The sequence below is a fragment of the Dipodomys spectabilis genome, unplaced genomic scaffold (assembly GCF_019054845.1).
Source record: "Dipodomys spectabilis isolate Male_0828 unplaced genomic scaffold, ASM1905484v1 ptg000145l, whole genome shotgun sequence".
NCBI classification, from domain to species: Eukaryota; Metazoa; Chordata; class Mammalia; order Rodentia; family Heteromyidae; genus Dipodomys; species Dipodomys spectabilis.
Window position 1 is genome coordinate 3,462,136 of NW_024870822.1, and position 20,660 is coordinate 3,482,795.

The 20,660-nt window shown below is 44.7% G+C and overlaps 1 protein-coding gene across 2 annotated transcripts in view; it reads right to left on the bottom strand.

Moving 5' to 3' along the window:
* Ldlrad3 (low density lipoprotein receptor class A domain containing 3) overlaps positions 1 to 20,660 on the bottom strand; it is a 252,056-nt gene that overhangs the window by 173,542 nt on the left and 57,854 nt on the right. For both annotated transcript variants that reach the window (XR_006149233.1, XM_042691631.1), the window contains exon 2: positions 6,152 to 6,298. Coding sequence is in view for 1 of the 2 variants with exons in the window: in XM_042691631.1 (XP_042547565.1) it covers positions 6,152 to 6,298 (147 nt within the window). In the remaining variant the exon portion in view is untranslated. The remainder of the gene's footprint in view (positions 1 to 6,151; positions 6,299 to 20,660) is intronic.

Genomic DNA, 20,660 nt, shown 5'->3' on the forward strand with positions numbered 1-20,660 from the left:
AGAGATCTGAAGATAACAGTTCTAAGCCAAATAAACACCCACAAGCCAGAAGTGGAGCTTGGCTCAAGCGGCAAAGTGCTAACCATGGAACACAAAAGCTCAAAACACACACACACACACACACACACACACACACACACGCACACACACACCATTAACATAGAAAAACACTGAGTTTTTTACAATGCTTGATAAGAAATGTACTCATTATCTTGCCCATGTAATTGTAACCCCTCTGTATAATACTCTCACAATAAAAAAAATTAAAATTAAAAAAAGACATTGAATTAAAAAAAAAAAAAGAAATTTGTTTTCTGATGCCAGGCGTAGGTGGCTCATGGCCTATAATCCTAGCTACTCAGGAGACTGAGATCTGAGGATCACAGTTCAAAGCCAGCCTGGGCAGGAAAGTCCATAAGACTCTTAGCTCCAATAAACCACTAGAAAACCAGAAGTGGTGCTGTGGCTCAAGAGGTAGAGCACTGGTCTTGAGCTGAAGAACTGAGGGACAGCGCCTAAGCCCAGAGTTCAAGCCCCATGACTGACCAAAAAAAAAAAAGAAACTTGTTTTCTGGGTGTCATTCAAGGGTCCATATGCTAAAGTTTGGTTTGGAGGGTGGCAATGTTGGGAGGTAATAAAATATAAGAGATGTGGTCTACTGAGAGAACTTTAAGTCATTGGAACTATGCCCTTGAAGGTGAGGGAGCCTCTTTCTCTCTCCTTCTCCCTTTCTCCCTCTCCTTTCTCTCTCCCTCTCCCCTCTCCTCTCTCTCTCTCTATCTCTCTCTTTCTCTCTCTCTTTAGAACTGAGGCTTGAGTTCAGAGCCTGGGCACTGTCCCTTAGTTTTTTCTCTCAAGGCTGGAGCTCTAACATTTGACCCACAAATCCACATCTAGCTTTTTGATAGTTAACTGAAGCTAAGAATCTCACAAACTTTGCTGCCAGGTCTGGCTTTAAACTTTAATCCTCAGATTACAGTCTCCCAAGTAGCTAAGTAGCCACTGGCATCCAGTTTTATTTTTGTTGTTTTTTTTTCTCATTCCTGGCTTTGAAATAAGCATCTTTACTCCACCATGATATGCTATCTCAAGACATGCCCTAAGCACCAGAGCTTCCACTTAATGCCTCTAAAACTGTGACTCAAAATAAACTTTTCCTCTAAGTTGATTATTTCAGGTATTCATTATAGCAATGATCACAGTCATGATAGTACATCAATGACAACATACAATCCACAGGAAGCTACTCAGCAGAGTAACAGATGCTGGGAGAGAAATACTCAGACACCCCCTCCACCCCCCCACACACACCCTGTCCTGGAGTTCTCTGATGAAGACTTAAACCTTTCAGAAAGACTCTAAGACCCCTAGCATTTTCTGCTAGAGGAAGAGGGACTCAGAACCTTCTGGGCTCAGAGACAAGCTTTGTATAATCCTAATCCCTCTGTGGCTCAGCTTCCTCATCTGGAAAAGAGGCCAGTTCCTTCCCAATAAAACTTTTGTGACTATCCAATGAGTTAATAAAATGGGACATGCCCAGGACAGTGTGGCCCAGAAGACTTTAGTAAGTCCACACAAGGACTCCCACACAAGCAGGCCTTTCGGAGAGCAGCTATGCTTTCCTAAAATATACCTCAGTTCCTTTCAAGAGAAGGGGAGGGGAGGGAAGGGATGGAGAGAGGAGGGGAGGGAAGGGATGGGAAAGGATGGGAAGGGAAGGGAAGGGAAGGGAAGGGAAGGGAAGGGAAGGGAAGGGAAGGGAAGGGAAGGGAAGGGAAGGGAAGGGAAGGGAAGGGAAGGGAATTTGGATAAAAAGATCACTCAGGGCAATCTACCAACCAAGAACAAAAATACACTCAAAGTTTCCCCAATTGAGCCTCTTCTCAAAACGATATGAGGTTGTTCCCCAGAGACACAGAGCAAAGAATGTAAAGCATCAGCCCAGATGAAAATTAACAATAGCGTACTAATAGATATTTCACAAGGAACAATAACTAGTAAATGGAGGTATGGGAAAACATTCAACCTCAATTTTTAAAAAAAGATCTTATATACATTAACTGTTTTCAACTATTAAATTAGCCCCAAAATATGTTTTTAAAAGAGATTACTCAATGCTTGCCAAGACAAAAATAAAGTCCTGGTTTTCAGGCATTGCCAGCGCAAGCAAAGGAGTGCAGACCTTTAGCAAACAAGCGGGCAGTCTGTCTGTAGAGCCAGAAAAAGCTTCCACTCCCCAGACTGGCTGTTTCATTTCATTTCTGAGAATTCCAGTCTAAAGAAATTTCTCAAAACAGGAGCAAAGTCATACCCACCCTCATGTTCACAACAGTGTACACTATGTCCAACAGTGGAAAAATGGAACCCATTAATGCTGGGCCTGGGGCAGGGGAGGGGGTGTAGCTCAGGGATACAGTGCTTGCCTAGTTAAATAGGAAAACCAGAGTTCCAGCACTGCAAAAAAATATACATAAATAAAAAGTAATGAGAAATAACAAACAATAACTTAAGTAAGCTACTTTATAATAAATACAAAAAAAAGGATTCATATCTAGGCATTCAAATGGTGAAAGAAAAATATGCAAAAAGAAAATGATGACTTGGCACAATGCTACATAGAAAAGCTAGAAATGCAAAACAGAACATTCACAGAGATTAAAACAGAAAGGCACCTGAATGAAACCTTCCAAGACAGCTGGGTCTACTACAGTATGGATTCTCGTATGATTCTTTTGTTTTTTCTCCTCTCCCTGTCCTCGGTTTTTACACGACGTGATTTCATTACCTTTATGATAAAATTTCTTACTGTCTGAAAATTCTGGCCTCTGCTGTGGATACAAGGAGCTACTTACTGGCTATGTCCCACCACAAGATACCTCTCTCCCTCTGTCTCTCACTCTACGAATTATCTTGTCAGCGGCCAAGTATCAGTCAGCATTGGAGGCCCTCATCTCTGCAAGGACATCAGATGCTTCCCTGTCCTCTCCTAAAGCACCCAGATGTGCCAGAGAATTAGACAAAGGGCTTTGTGACTTGCAGAAGGCCGAGGAAGAAAGTGGCATCGATTATTGATCAAGCTGCTCTCTGGGTGTCCTGAAGAGATGCAACCTCAGGCTTTCCACCCTGGCTCAAGCTAAAGCCATCATGTCTTTCTGCTATCTAGGCCACTCAAGAGGTCCCAAGTATCTTCAGCAGCGTAAGCTTAAAAAAAAAAGGAAACTAGAGGGTTTTTTTTTTATTGTAGTGTTTGTGGTTCTTTTTGTTTGTTTGCTTGGTTTTCTTTTTCCTTGTGTCACTGTTTTTGATCTCTGTACCCTGCATCTCCTACATAAGTTTATCTGATTTGGGGAGGGGAAGAGGAAACGCTGAAATGGTGGGACAAGGGGTGAACAAATGCAGCAGTGATACTCACCAGACACTGTCAGAAATGAACTATATAACTTGGGGGGAGGGAGGAGAAAAAGTGGGAGAAAATGAGGGAGGAGGTGACACTGTTTGATAAGAAATGTACTCATTACCTGACTTAAATAACCGTAACCCCTCTGTATATCACCTTTACAATACGATAATTTAAAAAGCAAAGGTGATTTAAACAGTAAGTTATAATGCACATATTTGGTGGCCCTTGTCAACTGAGTCAACTTCACTAAAAAAAAATTTGCAAATAGAAAGCATGGTGAAGATGCCAAGGGCCTCTACTGTGAAGCAGAAAAGGCAGGTGACTCGATCGTACAACTCATGATAACACCAAGTAGCGTGGTTTGTGTAGACAGTATAGGCTAACAAGCCACGGGGAGTGTGCAGGCTCTATGGTGAATGCCTTACGCACACACATTAAAACCTCACTGTGACACTCAGGATTAGAAGAAGCCTTATCACTCCCATTTTGGAGAAGAGATTGAGGCACTAGGAGAATCTCTTGCTGGTTACTAGTGGCTCATTCTTAGTAAATGGAGCACTGAGGATCACACTTAGAAGCCAGCCGGGATAGGAAAGTCGATGAGACTCTATCCCCAATTAACCAACAAAACATCGGGAAATAGGGCTGTGGCTCAAATGGTAGAGTGCTAGCCTTGAGGGAAAAAAAAAAAACAACGGTTCAGGGACAATGCCAGCCCTGAGTTCAAGCCCAGGGCCAAGGACCCCATCCCTCCCTCCCCCCCCCAAAAAAAAAATAGGAAAAAGAACTTTATTTATTCCGGGAAAAAGAACTTTATTTATTCCTCCCAATAGCTAAAGTTTAGAACAGTCTAGAAACTTTCCCGAGATAGCCTAGTCCCCTATGGAGGGAAAAAGGACTCCGATTTGAGTACAGACAGCCTTTCTCCAAAGCTCATACTCAACTCCTAAACAGGAAGGGAGTAGGCAAGAAATTTAAAATCAAAGTATGATTTCTATTAGAAAAGAAACTCACTTCCCTTTGTTGTCTAACTCTGCAATTTAAAGCCAAAAAAAAGGGGGGGGGGACAGAGGAAAGGTTAAAATTTTAATTATGTTTTGATCAAGACAAAATGAATGCCAGTCAAGTCTCTAGGATGAAGGGCAGAATTCTGGATAGTCAAGAATGAGCCTACTCCAAACCAAACCAAACAGCTCCCAGCAGCTGCTAGCACCAACCTTTTTCACCATTCCCTATCGCATCTTCTAGTGTGAGCATGAATTCTAAAATCATGGGAACGCACTGCCTGAGGGGGACACAGAATGTCACAGAAATAACGAAACACACATGGGTGCCACTAATGGAGCCGACAGTAAAACAGAGTCTTCTTCCTCATCCTGAACTCCTTCACAAACTTCTCACAGGTCCAATATTCACAGTGAGTTCACAGCTAAAAAACATATCATCAACCAAACAAAACAATTCCACATCTGTGTTGTGTTTAATAATCCTTAGGACCAGACAAATGATGGAACTCATACATGCTATCTCCCTTGAAACTCAAATTACCAGTGTTACATTTCTAACAGCTTTAAAGCCATGAAAAAAAAAAATAACAGAAAAAAGTTGAAACAGATATAACACTTTTCAAAGGCAATTTGGGGGAAAAACACAGAAAAAAAAGCATTATGTCTAACGTTCTATTTTAGAAAAATCACACATACACTGGACAAATGAAATAGTCTCCCCTCCCCTTCATTCCCAATTTTCTCTCTCCACAACTTTTCTGAAGAACAGGAGCAGGCCTGGAGGATATTTGGGCCAGGTGAGGGGCCCGGTCTCAGTGGCCACCTTTATCAGTACACTGAAAAGCAAGGGGGCATCTGGCTCCCTGGATGGCCTCGTGGTGGCCTACAAATCCAGCGTTCCTTCCTGTGCGTCAACAGTCTGGACTTTAAATCCCAGTAAGAGCTATGCCAAAAGTTCAAGTCATTATCCTATCCTCAGCCATTTCCTCTGCTGGCTTCAAGAGAGATTGCAGATTCAGAGCCAGAACACAGAGTCCTGACAGACAGGCCACATGGATTGGTTCCCAAAGCTCATGAAAGAGTGAAGGTATGTGGTCCCAAGGCAGTGGCCCTTCAGGCCAGCCTGTGCCTTCCCTCCTGGTGCTTTTACTTGTTGGGGAGCCAAAGGAAAGATCCATGGCCAAGTCCCCTCTGCTGAGAGGAAGAGGAGGGGGAGGAGGCAGGAGGAAGAGGAGGAGGAGGAGGAGGCAGCAAATGAACTCAGAGTCATGAAGCATGATCAATGGACACCTGGAAACCAACTCACATCCCAGATGCCTCCCTCCTTTCTTGCAGCTGATCCTCAACTCAGAACTCCTTCGTGTTTTTGTACAAACAGGTCCAAGGAGGCTGAATGAGGCAGTAAGGCAGGAAACACCAAGGACCATCACAACCTGGTGGTGCCCATATGAAGGGAGCAACCCCAAGAAGGCCCAGAGCGCATCTATCAGCAAAGGACAAGGGGAAGCAACGCACATTGGTTCCAAGCTGGATTCTGGCCACATCAAGTAACTCCACTGGGACTGTAAGACTGTCACCAACATGGGCTTTGGGTCAGGCAGCCCTGGGTCCACTGCTAGGTTGGTTCCTTGCGGATGGAGAACCATCACAACAACCTAACCCAGATCTGAGCCTCTTTTCCTGGGCCCAGGATATCACCCTCCTCACCCGCCCCCAAACCACAACTATGGGCTGGTCACTCACGGCACTCCTTCTCGTCGCTCTTGTCGAAGCAGTCGGGCAGCCCATCGCATTGCCAGGTACCTGGGATGCAGCGCCCATTGCTGCACATGAATCTGCCAGGAATGTTGCACTCATTGGTGAAGTTGTTCCCAGGGAGCAGCTGGCTCTCTGTTAGGAGATAGGGGAGCAGGGCAGTCAAAAGGTACAGCAATGGCAACCAGGGCTTAACTCTCCACCGAGCTGGAAAGGCCACAGGTGACCTTCCACTGGTGTCTGGGCCTTCCCCCTCTGCCCCACCCGGCTGATGAACTGTCCCACCTGTCTGCTACAGATTCTGAGACACTAAACTGGGAAGAATACAGGGCAAACAGGAAATCGATGCTCAAAGAGATTGACTATAAAAACCCAAAAGTTCTTTTCTAACCAGCTGTTAACAGCTAAAAATTAAAGTTGTGGATAAAAATGTGCACTGGACTCTCAATATCTCTGTTAGCAAGAACTGCAGGAGCCTTCCTGGCCTCAGATTCACAGTCCCTACAATCCCAGAGTCCTTGGACTTAGGCCAAGTTGGCAACAATACTGAGAGATCATTTTACTCTAGGAAATAGGATGCCCCAGGCCAACAAACTGACCTGTCTGAAGTTGTGTGAATAGGAAAGGCCAAGATGAAACTTGAACTCAGGCCTTCTAACCCCCAGGAGGCTAGCTGGGCTAATACAGCGCCTGCCAAGAGTTACTAGAGGTTTAGAACCAAGCCCAAGGTTCAGGTTCAACTTCCCTGAATAATTATAAAGTGCCAAGGCCCCTACACCAAGCCACTATAAGAAAGCAAAGCAAACAGAGAAGAATGGAATGATGGTAGGCAGAAGAGGGTCAGAAACTCATCCAACTCACCTGATCCATCATTGTCAGTGAATCAATAGCTGGGCGATAAGGGAGGAGGGGATATAAAATAAGCTAGGAGAAAGGAGAAAAAGACCAGCCCCTCAGCAAACAGCAGCTCCAGAGCCCTACCTCCACCCCTACCCCCCATTCATTCAGTGAGCATTTATTCATCCAGCACAAATGACCAACCATTTGTGCTAGGTCTGGAGAACATAAAGTTGGAGGTCCTTCCTTCAGGCCGCACAGTCACCTGTGCCTACACTGCCACAGCTGCATTAAAAATATGGCCTTTATTAGATGTGCCTGGAACAACTAGAAAGGCCCATTATGCTCTTCCACAAGCATTAGCAACAGGAATTACCGCTAGATCTCAACACTCCAGATTTCTTACTGCACCTTCTTTCATGCAAGGTCTCTACCACTTGATCCATACCTCCCGCTCAATGACACTGTGATTTCTGTGGGTGCTTCACTTCCCCTAAATGCCTTCTGTCACCTAGCAGATCCATATACAATCTGCAAGCAAGCAATTCTCTGTTGCCTTCCCTCTGGCGGTCTCCCTGGCTTCTCCAGACAAGTGTTCAACTCTGCTGTCTGGTGATGTCACTATTGGGGTGATGCTGAAAACATTTTAGAACTGGAAGAAGCAGGCATCCACCAACAGGAATGGATACCACCATGAGGCAAGCTGCACATAGCGGTTCCCTTATACATCATCTGCCACAATGTAATAGATTAACATAGTTAATCTATTATCCCCTCTCATAGCTCACTGGAAAACTCCAGAAGATAAGCTACAGCAAAAGGCCCCACTCTGCCCAAATACCCACATCAGAAACCTAGGAATTTCCTTGTCCATTCCTCACCCCATCACTGCTACAGATAAGCAACCCCAAGTCTCCCTCACCATAAGTCACAACCATAGCCCAAGCAACCATTCTCTCTGAATTCCTGCAACAAGCTCCCTCCCAACTTGGCCTTTCTGCCCGCCCTGCTTCTTGCCCTCTCCAATACATAATCTCTTCTGTGGCCAGAGGATCTCTATGAATAACAATCCATCATGAGGGGCTGGGAAGTTGGCTCAGTGGTAGAGCGCTTGCCTTGCATGCTCGAGGCCCTGGTTTCAATTCCTCAGCACCACATAAGCAAAAAGAAAAAAGCCGGAAGTGGCGCTGTGGCTCGAGTGGTAGAGCACTAGCCTTGAGCTGAAGAGCTGAGGGACAGCGCCCAGGCCCAGAGTTCAGGCCCCGTGACCGGACCCAAGAAAAATCCATCATGATACTTAAGAAATCACTGAATGGCTATCAGTGCTCTTTAGAGAAATTTGAGGAATCAAGAAAGATTTCAGAGCCAGGTGCTAGCAGCTTACACCTATAATCCTAACTACTCAGGAGGCTAAGAGCTGAGGACCACAGTTCAAAGCCAACACAGGCAGGAAAGTTCATGAGACTCTTACCTCCAGTTAACCACCCGAAAACCAGAAGTGGCACTATAGGACAAGTGGTAGAGCACTAGCCTTGAGTAAAAGAGCTCAGTGACAGTGTCCAGGTCCTGAGTTCAAGCCCCCTGATGAAAGAAGGAAAGAGTGGGTGGGAGAAGGGGGGAGGGAGGGAGAAAGGGAGGAAGGGAAAGAAAGAGTCCAGGAAAAAAGTAAAATTTCCAGAGAAGTTTGAGAAATACTTGGGGATGAAAAGTAAGAGCCCTTCGGGTCCAGAGAACAATGTCAGCAAAGACATGGGGTATGGTACAAGAAGGCACAACCCAGAAGAACATGGATTTAAAAAAGCATGTGTTCTGATAGGGATTACAAACATTATGCTACCATCTCTTTTGTTCTACCACCCAGACATCACTAATCAATTGTAATACCCTGTCCCCCTGAGTCTAGGCTCAACACCAAATTCCCTCTGAAGATAGCTCCAGAAAGTCACCATCAATCCTGAGAAGGATATAAAATCAGTGTACTGTCTCCAGGTGAAAGGTCATGATGCTGAGAGTGTCTGATAGGGAGGAACCCTAGCCTTGTACTGGATCCTAGCCAGACACTAAATACTCAATTCAGAAACCCACACACTCCAGCTGTTTCTTAACAACTGTTCTGGGTGTCACTAGGGCCACGGAATGCAGAACTGTCGCTGTATGTTGTTTGGAAATCACTTACATTTACTTCTGTAGACAAAGCTAATTCTCCCAGGCATACCCCCTGGGAAAAGCCAGTACAACTGTGAAATCTTGCTCTGATGAACAGATTTCCAGAACCAGAAAATTGATCAGATTAGATTCCAAAGTGCCTGCTCTGATAGCTGAATAGGGCTGTTAGCAGAAGGACTTTAACAAACAAATGCAGATGCAGAGATTAAATACCATGTCCACGGTAGCAGGTGTTCCCCAGTCAGGACAGAGCCTGGAGGATAACAGAGTGAGAAGCACATCCTCGGTGCTCCCCTGGGGTCACTCCACTGTGTGTACACACAGCTTTGTCCTTTAGGGAAGTGTCCAGAGTATCAAGCAAAAACACCAAGGCAAAGGAAATTACATCCTATTTATTCTTTTCTCAAAACCTTCCTCAAACCTTATCAATCTGTCTCACATTGGCACCAAACACCAACTCCCTTTTGCAACCAGTGGTCTAGTTAGGGAGCAATTTTGTTCCCAAGCGAATGTGGAAGTTCCTAAAGACAGTAAAGGTTGTCATGAGTAGAGCAGGGTGCCACTGGCATTTAGCATGGAAAGGTCAGGAATGTTGCTTTGTATCCTGCAGGAAACCATCCCCTGCCTCTAACAAACAAAATACCAATCACCAGAAATAATGGAGCCAGGGTAGAGAAATCCCCAGTTAAACCCACCTGCTACCTAACACTTCTCTCTCCTTCCAGATTCTTCTCTTTACACAGAGTGACATTTTTTAAATAGTTCTGAGAAACAGACTCCCTGTCTCATCAAAGAGTTAAAAGGAAGGAAAGTGTTTAAACTGAATAAGTTTATTCGGAAGTCCAAGTAAAGCTGTGAAAGGAAGTAAGTAGCAAGTCACTCCATCCCAATGAAGAGTCCGATGAGTTCTCCCAGAGGGAAGTTTTTATAATATCGGGCTCCTCCTATATTTCCTCTCCTTGGCTTGTACAATGACCACCTCAGCTCTTTTCATTGTTTGAGTGGGCACCTGGGGAATCACGGGAAGAAGAAATATTTGAGGAGGAGCCCAAGGCCCTATGGGAACAAGAAGTGCCAATATGGGACAAATATTATCTACCACGAGTTATGTCCACCCCTTTTTAATCCTTATCTACCCCCTTTCTCTCTTAGTTCCTCTGTATCCTTAAGGACAAATCTAAATCTCAAACTCTCCAGGGGATACCAAGCTCAATTTGATCCGGCCCCTCCCACTCACATCTAGTGCTTCCTTTGGGACCCACCCTTGACCTCATCAGTAGCGTCCAGGCCAGGAGGCCTCCCAACCATGCCGTGAGTGGACCTCGAAGATTCTTCAGCTCACCTCTCATCTGATGTTGTGGACTGAAGTTTGTCCCCTGAACTTGAAGTCCTAACTCCTGGTACCTGAGACTGTGAGCATATAAATTTAAAGATGGTGTCTTTAAAGAGAAAATAAAAGTAAAATGAGGGCCACAGGTGGGCCCTACTACAATATGGCTGAATCCCTTAAGAGACAAAGGAATTAGGACAGAGGCATAATGGGAAGACTACAAGGAGACAGAGTTTAAAGATGGCCTTCTACAAATCAAGGATTGGGGCCTGAGAAGAAATCAATCCTGCCCACACCTTATCTCAGACATCCAGAACAGTAAGACAACCATCTGTTATTCAAGCCACCATATGTCATGGGCCTGTGAGAGCAATCCAACCCAACCAGCTAACATCCTTGTATTCACCCTTCCACCTCACTTTAAATCACTAACTCTCAGACCCCTTCAAGGACATCCAACCTAAAGCCCGTGCCTTGGTTGTTCACTCTGGTCATATTCTTGTTATTTTCCTTTTCCCCAATTTGTGCCTAAGCAACGTGATGTATCTGCACTGTCTTCTGCTGGACAGAATGCTCACTGAGGGCAGAGAAGCACTACCTTGCTTAGCTCTGTATTCCAGGCACCTGTCATCACTCTCTTGGTCCCCAAATGAATTACCTGCAACCACTCTAAAGAAGAAAAGCAAATGCTGCACTACAAACTTATTCTTCATCTCTAGTACTTGCTTAGAAAGTTCCGCTACCAGGATGGGAAGGTGGCTCAGTGGTAGAGCGCTTGCCTTGCATGCAAGAGGCCCTGGGCTCAATTCCTCAGCACCACATAAGCAAAAAGAAAAAAGCTGGAAGTGGCGCTATGGCTCAAGTGGTAGAGTGCTAGCCTTGAGCTGAAGAGCTGAGGGACAGCGTCCAGGCCCAGAGTTCAGGCCCCACGACCGGACCCAAAAAAAAAAAAGTTCCTCTACCTTTGCTCCATTTCCCTACAATGTGAGTGGGATAGGAAGTCTAAAAGGGGGGCATGGGCATGCCTGGACTTCAACAGGTAAATGACTACCCCGCCTGCTTTAAAGGGGTTTTCAGTCCAACTCCTGGGCTTCCTAGTGGCTGAAATATTTATCCCATCCCAGTGTGTTGGGTCACATTTGGAACTGAAGAAGGATAAGCATTAGCACAAAGTTGGCTAGCTAGGATTGGTCTTCTTCCCTTCTCTGGTATGTTTCTTTTCTTCATTAAGCTGAAAAACTTAACAGAGCTATCCATTTTCACTGTAGCATATCACTTACTTAAAATAACTATACCATCTGTATCAAGAAAAGGAGAAGGAGAAGGAGAAGGAGAAGAAGAAGAAGAGGAGGAGGAGGAGGAGGAGAAGGGGAAGAAGAAGAAGAAGAAGAAGAGGAGGAGGAGGAAGAGGAGGAGGAGGAGGAGGAGGAGGAGGAGGAGGGAGGAGGAGGAGGAGGAGGAGGAAGAAAGAAAGAAAGAAAGAAAGTCAAGTCCTTCTGCAGTAGACAAAGGCAAGCAGCCAGCTACAGCAGTTTCCCCTGTAATCTGTGACACTCACAAATTTCTACTTGATGACGGGAACAAAACTGGGGCAACTACAGAAATTCCAACAGCTGTGGCATTCCACCAGAATCATTCCAGAATACGCAGTGAGTGCTGCAGACTCTTCCAGCAGAGAACTGGGAATTCTCCTTCTCCTGCTGAATCCTGTGGATTCTCTCCCCACCCTCTGCTTATCTTCTCTCCCAAGAGGCACCTTGGGCTTGGTACTATACAGAACTGACATTTGCAAATCATCAACAGATTTCTGACCAACAGCCTTCATTCTCCTTTGCATCCTGACAATCCAGGTCTGTAGGCTCAATGAACACCGCAAACAAGGCACACAAACGTACCTATGTTCAGATACACCGATGGCTTAACACTCACTTCTGCAGATCTCAGATTTTATCTAAAATCACTCTGGAGAATGAACAACTCTTCCCACTGACTTGGGCCAACAAATATGGTGTTATGAGGCCTACTAAAAGCTGCTATTTTCCCTGTGACTTGCCTCTGAAACACACACTTGCCTATAACCACTCATACATGCACATAACACATCCATGGGCACAGGAAAGGCCGCCTACTGAGGCAAGTCCTCCCAATTTGTTTCTGAACATCTCTCCAGGATCCCTGAAGGCCTCTTCAATTCTAGACTGTTTCGATGATGGCATCAGTACCACACAGAACCCGAGACATCTGTCCTGTGCATTTCCCAGAGCCATTCAGTTCTCATTAAATGAAACACTTCATCATGCTGGAATCTGGCGATGGGCACACTCTAGCTTTCATTAGGAAGAGAGCAGTCATGCAAGGATGTCTGTATGGTAAGAAGATATGGCTCGAGTTCCAACCCAACCTAGTCTGCATGCCACTCTGATCATATGAGCTCATTCCACAAGCCCTGCCCCCAATATTTACCCATCTGATCAAGGAAGATGTAATCCAGAGAGATTGCTGCGGGTCTAAGAAAGGTGACCCTGGGTACTCAGAGATCTGATAATAACGCTGTTTATGATCCCAAAGGAAGACCATATATAATTCTTCATCAGGAACCACTTATGAATGGAGCAAGTCACCAGGACAGTAAGTGAGCCCAGCTAGCTGCCCACCACAGTCCCCACATCAAACAATTTGTTTCTCCCATGAGATGATAAATGTTTTGTTTCCTTCTTATAAAAAATGAGTGTGTAAAGAAAGCCAGTGGCTACTATTAATGAGGCAAGCAAAGACAAAGTGGAGAGGTCTACGAAAAGGACAGTTTTCTACCAGGAAATGGCTGTTTAAATTATTTTCCTCCTGTATTTATAGCCTCGTTAAGGACTTGAAGCTGTTACTTACATTTTTTAGCTCTGGTTCATTGCACTTCATGAGGAAAATTATGCTGGAGTGGCGTTAATGTAGTGGGAATCTGCCAGCACCATCGGACACAGCCCTCAGGAGATCTAGTCCTGGGATCTCACAGCCATAACGGAATTTGATGCTTTCATGACACTGACCTGAGGTGTGTCCCGAGCCCCACCCCCAGCCGGCCTCCATTCCCCTTGGGCTCCTTTAACCACCCTCAAGAAGTTGATTATTATTGACTTTTCACTAGAGAAGATCTAATATCTATTGAATCACTTAAAACTTGGCAGGAGTTTAACGTCAGTTCTTCTTTCTTTCTTACAATAGCCCAGGAAATAAGCCTCATGATCATTTTGCAGATGAAGAAACTGAGGCACAAGAAGTAACTTGCCCAAGATCACCTGACGAGAACAGTATAGTAATGGCCAGGTAACATAATATTTCAGCATGAAATATTAGAAGAAAGACTAAGAAAACTATATGAGAGAAAATAATTTTCCATGTAATTCTTACTGATAAAATTTAATTTTTTTTCCTAATCATTGAGAGCAGTTTTCTGCAATGTAAGTCTACCATGGACAAGTTTGGAATTCTTCCTGGAAAGGGAAGGAATAACTAATTTCAGTTAATTGAGGTTAGCATTCCCCATCATCAAAATCTATTACAAATGCCTGCTTTTCTATGTTCCCCCCAACTATTCAAACATGTAAATGCCATTCTTCACTTAGGAATCTCTAGAAACAGGTGGTGGGCTGGCTGTGGTCCACTTGTCAAATCAGCTTCTGTACCACAAGAAAAGAGATCTTTGTAAAATAAGAAATGACAGAGGAATGTGGCCTCAGGACTCTGCTTGTCCATCCTGTCACACTGATGACACTGAAATGAACCTGCTGTTCCCTGTGTGTCCCCTACCCCCGAGCGACCTTGGCTATTATGTCACCACTGCACCCTCAGCAGAGCGAGTGGCAGATGCCTGGCACGCATTCCACAAGAGACTGTTGACTGAGATGTGAGGACAAAACCTATTGACCCCTAAGTGCCTTTCCATTGCTGATATACTTGAGTTCTGGCAGTTTGTCTAACCTGCCTTGAACCCACTGGCACTCTGGGTGTGCAGACAGTTCTGAAGTTCCAAGGAAGAATGGCCCAGAAGCCAAACACTGTGTTCTCTTTTCACATATATCCATACCCTCATTGATGGTGGGCCAAGAACGCTAAGAAGGAGCCAGGAGCCCACCACTCCCCAGGCTTTATGCCTTTGAAGCTTCCAGCAATGGCAGTAAAACAGTGAAGCTACATGGAAGGTGAGTAGGGCAGACAGCTTTCCAATCAATTTTCTCAGGCTGGCCATAAGCTAGGTTTAAGGAAAGATCAATCAACACTGTACTTGAGCAGCTCTCAGAAACAGCCACAGGGTCAAGGTAAAGACAAAGGATCATGGCTAACGCCAAGGTCAGCCCCACGCACACAGGGACAGATGCAGCTATCTCCACAGACACTGGGAACCATTCTGTAATCAACCACTTGCACAGATTCCCCACTTCCCTCACACAGGGCTAGAATGTAATACACCAACCAGGCAGTGAGATCAGAAAAGCAAAGATCTGCCCTAAAGCACATCTCTGTAAGCTGAGGGTAAGATAAGACACCATCCTCCCACCAAAACAACACAGAGCAAAAAGGAAAAAGCCCCATTAATACAACTTCCTTAAAAAGGTGAAACTCCTAGTCATTAATGGATAAAGCAAAGTAAAAAGACTTGTCACTCATTGAGAGATGAGATCTGCTACTAATTATACTCGTAGAGTGTCAATATCTAGAATTCTCTTACAAAACTATGTAAGAAAACACCAAGTGATCCAATAGAAAAATGGCCAAAGCACAAAAACAGGTACTTCCACTGATGAGAAAACTCCAACAGCCACTTAATATGCACTCAATGTCACTTCTAATCAAAGAATAATTAAGGGAACAAGGAAGCTCTCTTTATAACCATCAGACCTGCAAAAACTTGAAGCATGGCATCTCAAGGGGCAAGGAGATGAGAAGAGCAACAGGAATCCACATGTGGCATATGATGAAGAGATGCAGGAAAGCAATAAGACAGCTAGCTCATCATGAAGCAAGAGTGCTCACATACAGCCCATCACCTTCCCATACACACCCTAGGCTGGAGACACACATGCAGAGTATACAACAAAACAATAGCAGAACAGCGCTGTAGGACAAGCTAAATGTTCATCATAAGGGGAACGTGTGTGTGCGTGCGTGAGTGAGTGCACGCGCACACATGTACTGGTCCTAGGGCTTGAACTTAGAGACTGAGCTGGGCACTGTCTCTTAGCTTTTTCACTTAAGGATACTGCTTTACCACTTGAGCCACAGTTCTACCTTCAGCTTCTTGCTGGTTGTTAACTGAAGAGACTTTTCTGCCCAGGCTGGTTTTGAACCAAGATCCTCTGATCTCAGCTTCCTGAGCCACTGGCACCAAGGTAACACATGCTATTTTAATAAATCTACGGAGACAGAAAAGTACTTTTTAAATGTACAAGAAGGATAAATATCAAGTTCAGGACCATGGTCTCCTTTAGCAAATGGGATCAGAGTTGCTAATTAGCTTCAACTGCAAGATGTCTGTCTTTATTTAAACAACATTCGACAAGCAGGGTAAAATATCATAACACGCCAGGCACTGGTGGCTCACACCTGTCATCCTAGCTACTCAAGAGACTGAGCTCTAAAGATCGTAGTTCAAAGCCAGCCCAGGCAGGAAAGTCCATGAGACTCTTAACTCTAATAAAGTGCCAAAAAGCTGGAAGTAGAGCTGTATCTCAAGTGGCAGAGCACTAGCCTAGAGCAAAAAAGTTCAGGGGCAGTGCTCAGGCTCTGAGTTCAAGCATTTGGAACAGTATACACACGAAAAAGAGAAATCAGAACACTAGGAGCTGGGTAGTGAGCACACAAGTTTTCTCCATGTTTTTCCTGGTAACTTTATTCCTATGGTTTAAAAACATGTCCTATTAACACAATCCATTACAAAAAATAAAGATAATATTGATATTTGGAGAAATGTACAAGAGACTAATAATCTAGGCTTCAACAAAGCCCTAAACTACAAATGAGAGATAAAGGGGACACATGTTCACACTGGAAAAGAAAGAGAAATGCAAGATGTCCAAATAAGAGATTCGGTCTATTATACATGCTTTTCATTTTGTGAAAGGCAGCAACAGTTGCAGTATAAAAGCCAATTGTGGAGGGAAAGGACAAACATATCTCACAAAATACATTTACCCTCCCAACTTGTACAGCTATAGCATTCCAACAGTAAGAATAGCAAGGCCTATGCAGCAAGTCTGATACTAGATACTCTTAAATATCAACTCCCTGAGAAGCCAGGGTTGAAAAACCGGTAACAAAACTCTTCCTTAAACTAGCCCCCATCTTCCTCCTTCCTTTCCACTCAATATGGGGTGCCACTGGTTTAGTAAAGGAGGCTTGATTGGGGCAGTCAAAGCTATGATTTGTCAGAAGGGTCCCTGGCTTTCCACACTAAGGAACTCATGAGAGGTGGTATGGGACATGAGGGAGAAGAAGAGAGACAGTGAAAGTCCTGCACTTTGTCCCTCCTTTCTACAGGAAAGTAGATGTTAAAATGCAAAGAGCATATGTGCGCTCAGAAGTCTGCCAGACCTGGTTCCAAAAGCTTAACCACAACTATACTGAAAGCTGTATGACTCCAGATAAGTAAGTTATCCTCTCTGAGTCTTAATTCTCCATTCGAAAATTGAGGTAAGCCGACTCTTCTAACAGCCTTGCTGAACGATGATAGATAAGATAGACAGATAGCTGGCTGGCTGGCTAGAATTGGGAATGACTGCCTGAGACCTGATGGTCAACTAAGCCCAGAAAAGTAAATCACAGGAAGCAGAGACCAGGTTTGAAGAGGGCAGATGAGGAGCTCCCAATGCAGACCCTGCCTACATGTCTTCTAGCCCACGATCCTCTGAGCTCACTCCTTCCTAAGAAATAATCAGCCTCTGGATCCTAGCAAACTCTAGTAGGAGCTAAACTCTAAGGACAAACCAACACTTCCGAACAATGTGGTTCTGCAGCAGGCCAAAAGCGAAAAGACACATGGAACTCACCATTGAAATTCAAGGAAATTGCTTCACTGTTTCCTCAGGGGTAAAATAAGGCCTTGGTAGACCCTGTTTGAATTCCTTTTCAACCTTCAGTGTGCTCACTCATTTTGTGTGACTTGAACCTGGTCCCTACAGTAGGCCAACACCCACCATCTGCCCATCCTAGATAATTCTTCACCATTTTAAAATAATTGATCTTCACCTTTAATAGATGGTAACACTCCTACAAGGTAGGTACTGAAGGTCCTTCCTTCTGTCTAAACATAGACTAGGAGCCAGAGGTTGCTAGCCTGTTGAGAGGCAGGGCTGAAACAGGGCTGGAGCTGGCCAGGCTTCTGGTCTCTGCTGAGATTGCATTCTGGTGTCTGCCATCACCTCGGAGATGGCTGGTCCCATTCTCCCCTGCAACAGAAGAAAATACCTCCAAAGAGCCAGGAGTCAGACCTGCCTCCAGTTCCCTATGGATTCAAGGGGCCTCTCTGGCTCCCTTCAATTACCCACAATCTTCCATTGTGTCTAAGCAAATGAACAATTGTTTGGCTTATCACTTCCGATTAGGGAAGGAAACCCTGCCAGAGAAATCAAAAAACCAGAGCCTGTTACCACCAACCAAGAAAGGAATGCAAATTAACCAGTGCAGCTTTAAATTTTTTTCTTAAGTAGCTTAATCCATTAAACAGGTGCATCCCACTTCTACAATCTGCTCACATGGAACCCCTCCCTCTGCACTGAACCCAGGACAGGCTGTCCAGCATGAGGAATTTACTGACGTATGCAGTGAATGATGTTGGTACCGCTAGCAAGCACCAGACCTAAGAAGTATTTACTGTTGAGAGTTCTCACCTTTAGATTCCTATCCCTGTATGATTGCAGTTTTCAGAGCTTCTGAGTGAGCAATTTACCTTTTCAAGAGACTTGTCAGGTTTGGTGAACCAAAAGGATGCACTTGTTTACATTTTCCAGATTGCAAAGGATAGTTTATGACTGTCCCGAAAACAAAGCAAGATGAAAAATGAACGGGTTATGATTACAGAGCTCTTCTCCTTCCAGTCAGCACCACAGCCCATATGCTCTGCATTTCCATTCTGTTCCTTCCAATCTCAGAGAGTGGTTTTATTCACTCTCATGCCTCAGTTTACTCATCTACAAAGTAAAAACAGAGCCTTGAAGAATGCCCTGTGTAAATCAGCCTGGACCAGCTCCCTAGGTAAATCAAAATGTTGTTTCATTCATCTTGGTACTGGAGCTATGTCAAACACCTCAAGCATTTAGCATGAGTACTCATTCTCATTGTGTGTCACAAGCACCAAAAAAGTCTCTTAAGAAAAAAAATGGTACCAATTCCGCAGGAGCTTCCAAGTTTCTCACATATTTTATGACAGTACTCAGATACAGGCCATAAGATTAATCAGGGCTCCCTTCTTAAAGGTATTATTATTCATTATTAAACAGTTACTGTTATATAAAAATTAGATGTCATGTAGATACACAATATGTCATTTCATGAGGCATACCATTATAATGTAGCTATGTGATTAATAATTAGAGGAAGGGTGATCTGAACTCTGAGAGGATCCACTTTGCACTGAATACAATAGGATTGTTCCAGGTGAGAGGAGAGAACAGGAGAAGGGAACTGTTCATTAACAAGCCATTCTTCAATCGAATAATGTGTCCACAGTATAGCACCAGGTCTTCCGGTTACTGTGTTGTTCTTTGCTAATGGAGACAGCTCAACGTCAAGACACTGGCCAAAAGACAATGGCTTGCTGAAGCCTGAGGTTGTGATTAACTTATTTTAATAGTTGAAACCTAAAGTCTTTTCGCTCTCCAGTCCCACCCCATTCCTGAGTCTGTTCATCAGCCTTCCAAGCTTCTCACCACTGAATTCAAACCTGTCTCTCTCTGTCTCTCTCTTTCTGTCTCTGTCTTTCTCTGTCTCTCTCTGTCTCTGTCTCTCTGTCTCTCTCTCTGTCTCTCTCTCTCACACACACACACACAATTCTGCTACATTAGGCCAACTGAATCATCTCTCCTTTCCAAAGCTCTACTCCCCATCCCAGCTGACAAGCCCTGACTCCCCTGAGCCCAGGATTCCAACTACCCTGAGTTCTCTTCCCCCACCATCTTCTTAACAGCCTCACAGTTCTGCTTCAAGCTCCAGGAGCAAGATACACCTTCCCTGGATAACCTACCTTGTCCACTATATGGCTCGACCTTTATGGTAATAACCCCAAAGTGATCTCACCAGCTAAGCTCTCCCCCTTCAACTCCATCCTGTACCCACAGTTTCTCCCTTCCATCTCTTTTTTTTTTTTTTTTCCGGTCCAGGGGCTTGAACTCTGGGCCTGGGTGCTGTCCCTGAGCTCTTCAACTTAAGACAAGGGTTCTACCACTTGAGCCACAGCGCCACTTCCTATTTCCTGGTCGTTAATTGGAGATAAAGAGTTTCATGGCCTTTCCTGCCCTGACTGGCTTTGAACTGCAATCCTCAGATCTCAGCCCCCTGAGTAGCTAGGATTACAGGCATGAGCTACTGACACCCAGCTTCCCTTCCATATCTTACTGCCACAATGCTTCTATGCCCAGCTTATCCAAACATGGAACTTTCCGATTTTCTTTTTTTTGGTGGTGGTGGGGGGGGTTATCCGGTCTTGGGGCTTGAACTCTGGTGAACTCTGGGCCCAGGCGCTGTCCCTCAGCTCTTCAGCTCAAGGCTAGCGCTCTACCACTTGAGCCACAGCGCCACTTCCAGCTTTTTTCTTTTTGCTTATGTGGTGCTGAGGAATCAAACCCAGGGCCTCATGCATGCAAGGCAAGCACTCTACCACTGAGCCACCTTCCCAGCCCCATTTTAGGATTTTCTAAACTTACTCCTCTGATATCAGTTGGTAGAACCACCAACCATCCCTCTCTCTTACCTCCAATCTACACTCACCAGCAAGTGCCTCACACCTCTGCCACTCACAGCCCTCATGCTAATCCTTCCCCTACCTGTTTGCAATCAAGAGCTCTCCTGCCAGTAAAAGGCATCCTTCACACAACTGTAGAGCAAATCTCATCACTTTGTGTGGTGTCACCAATGTCTCTGAGTGCCATCTCTCAAAGGGCCACAACCCCTGTAGGTCAG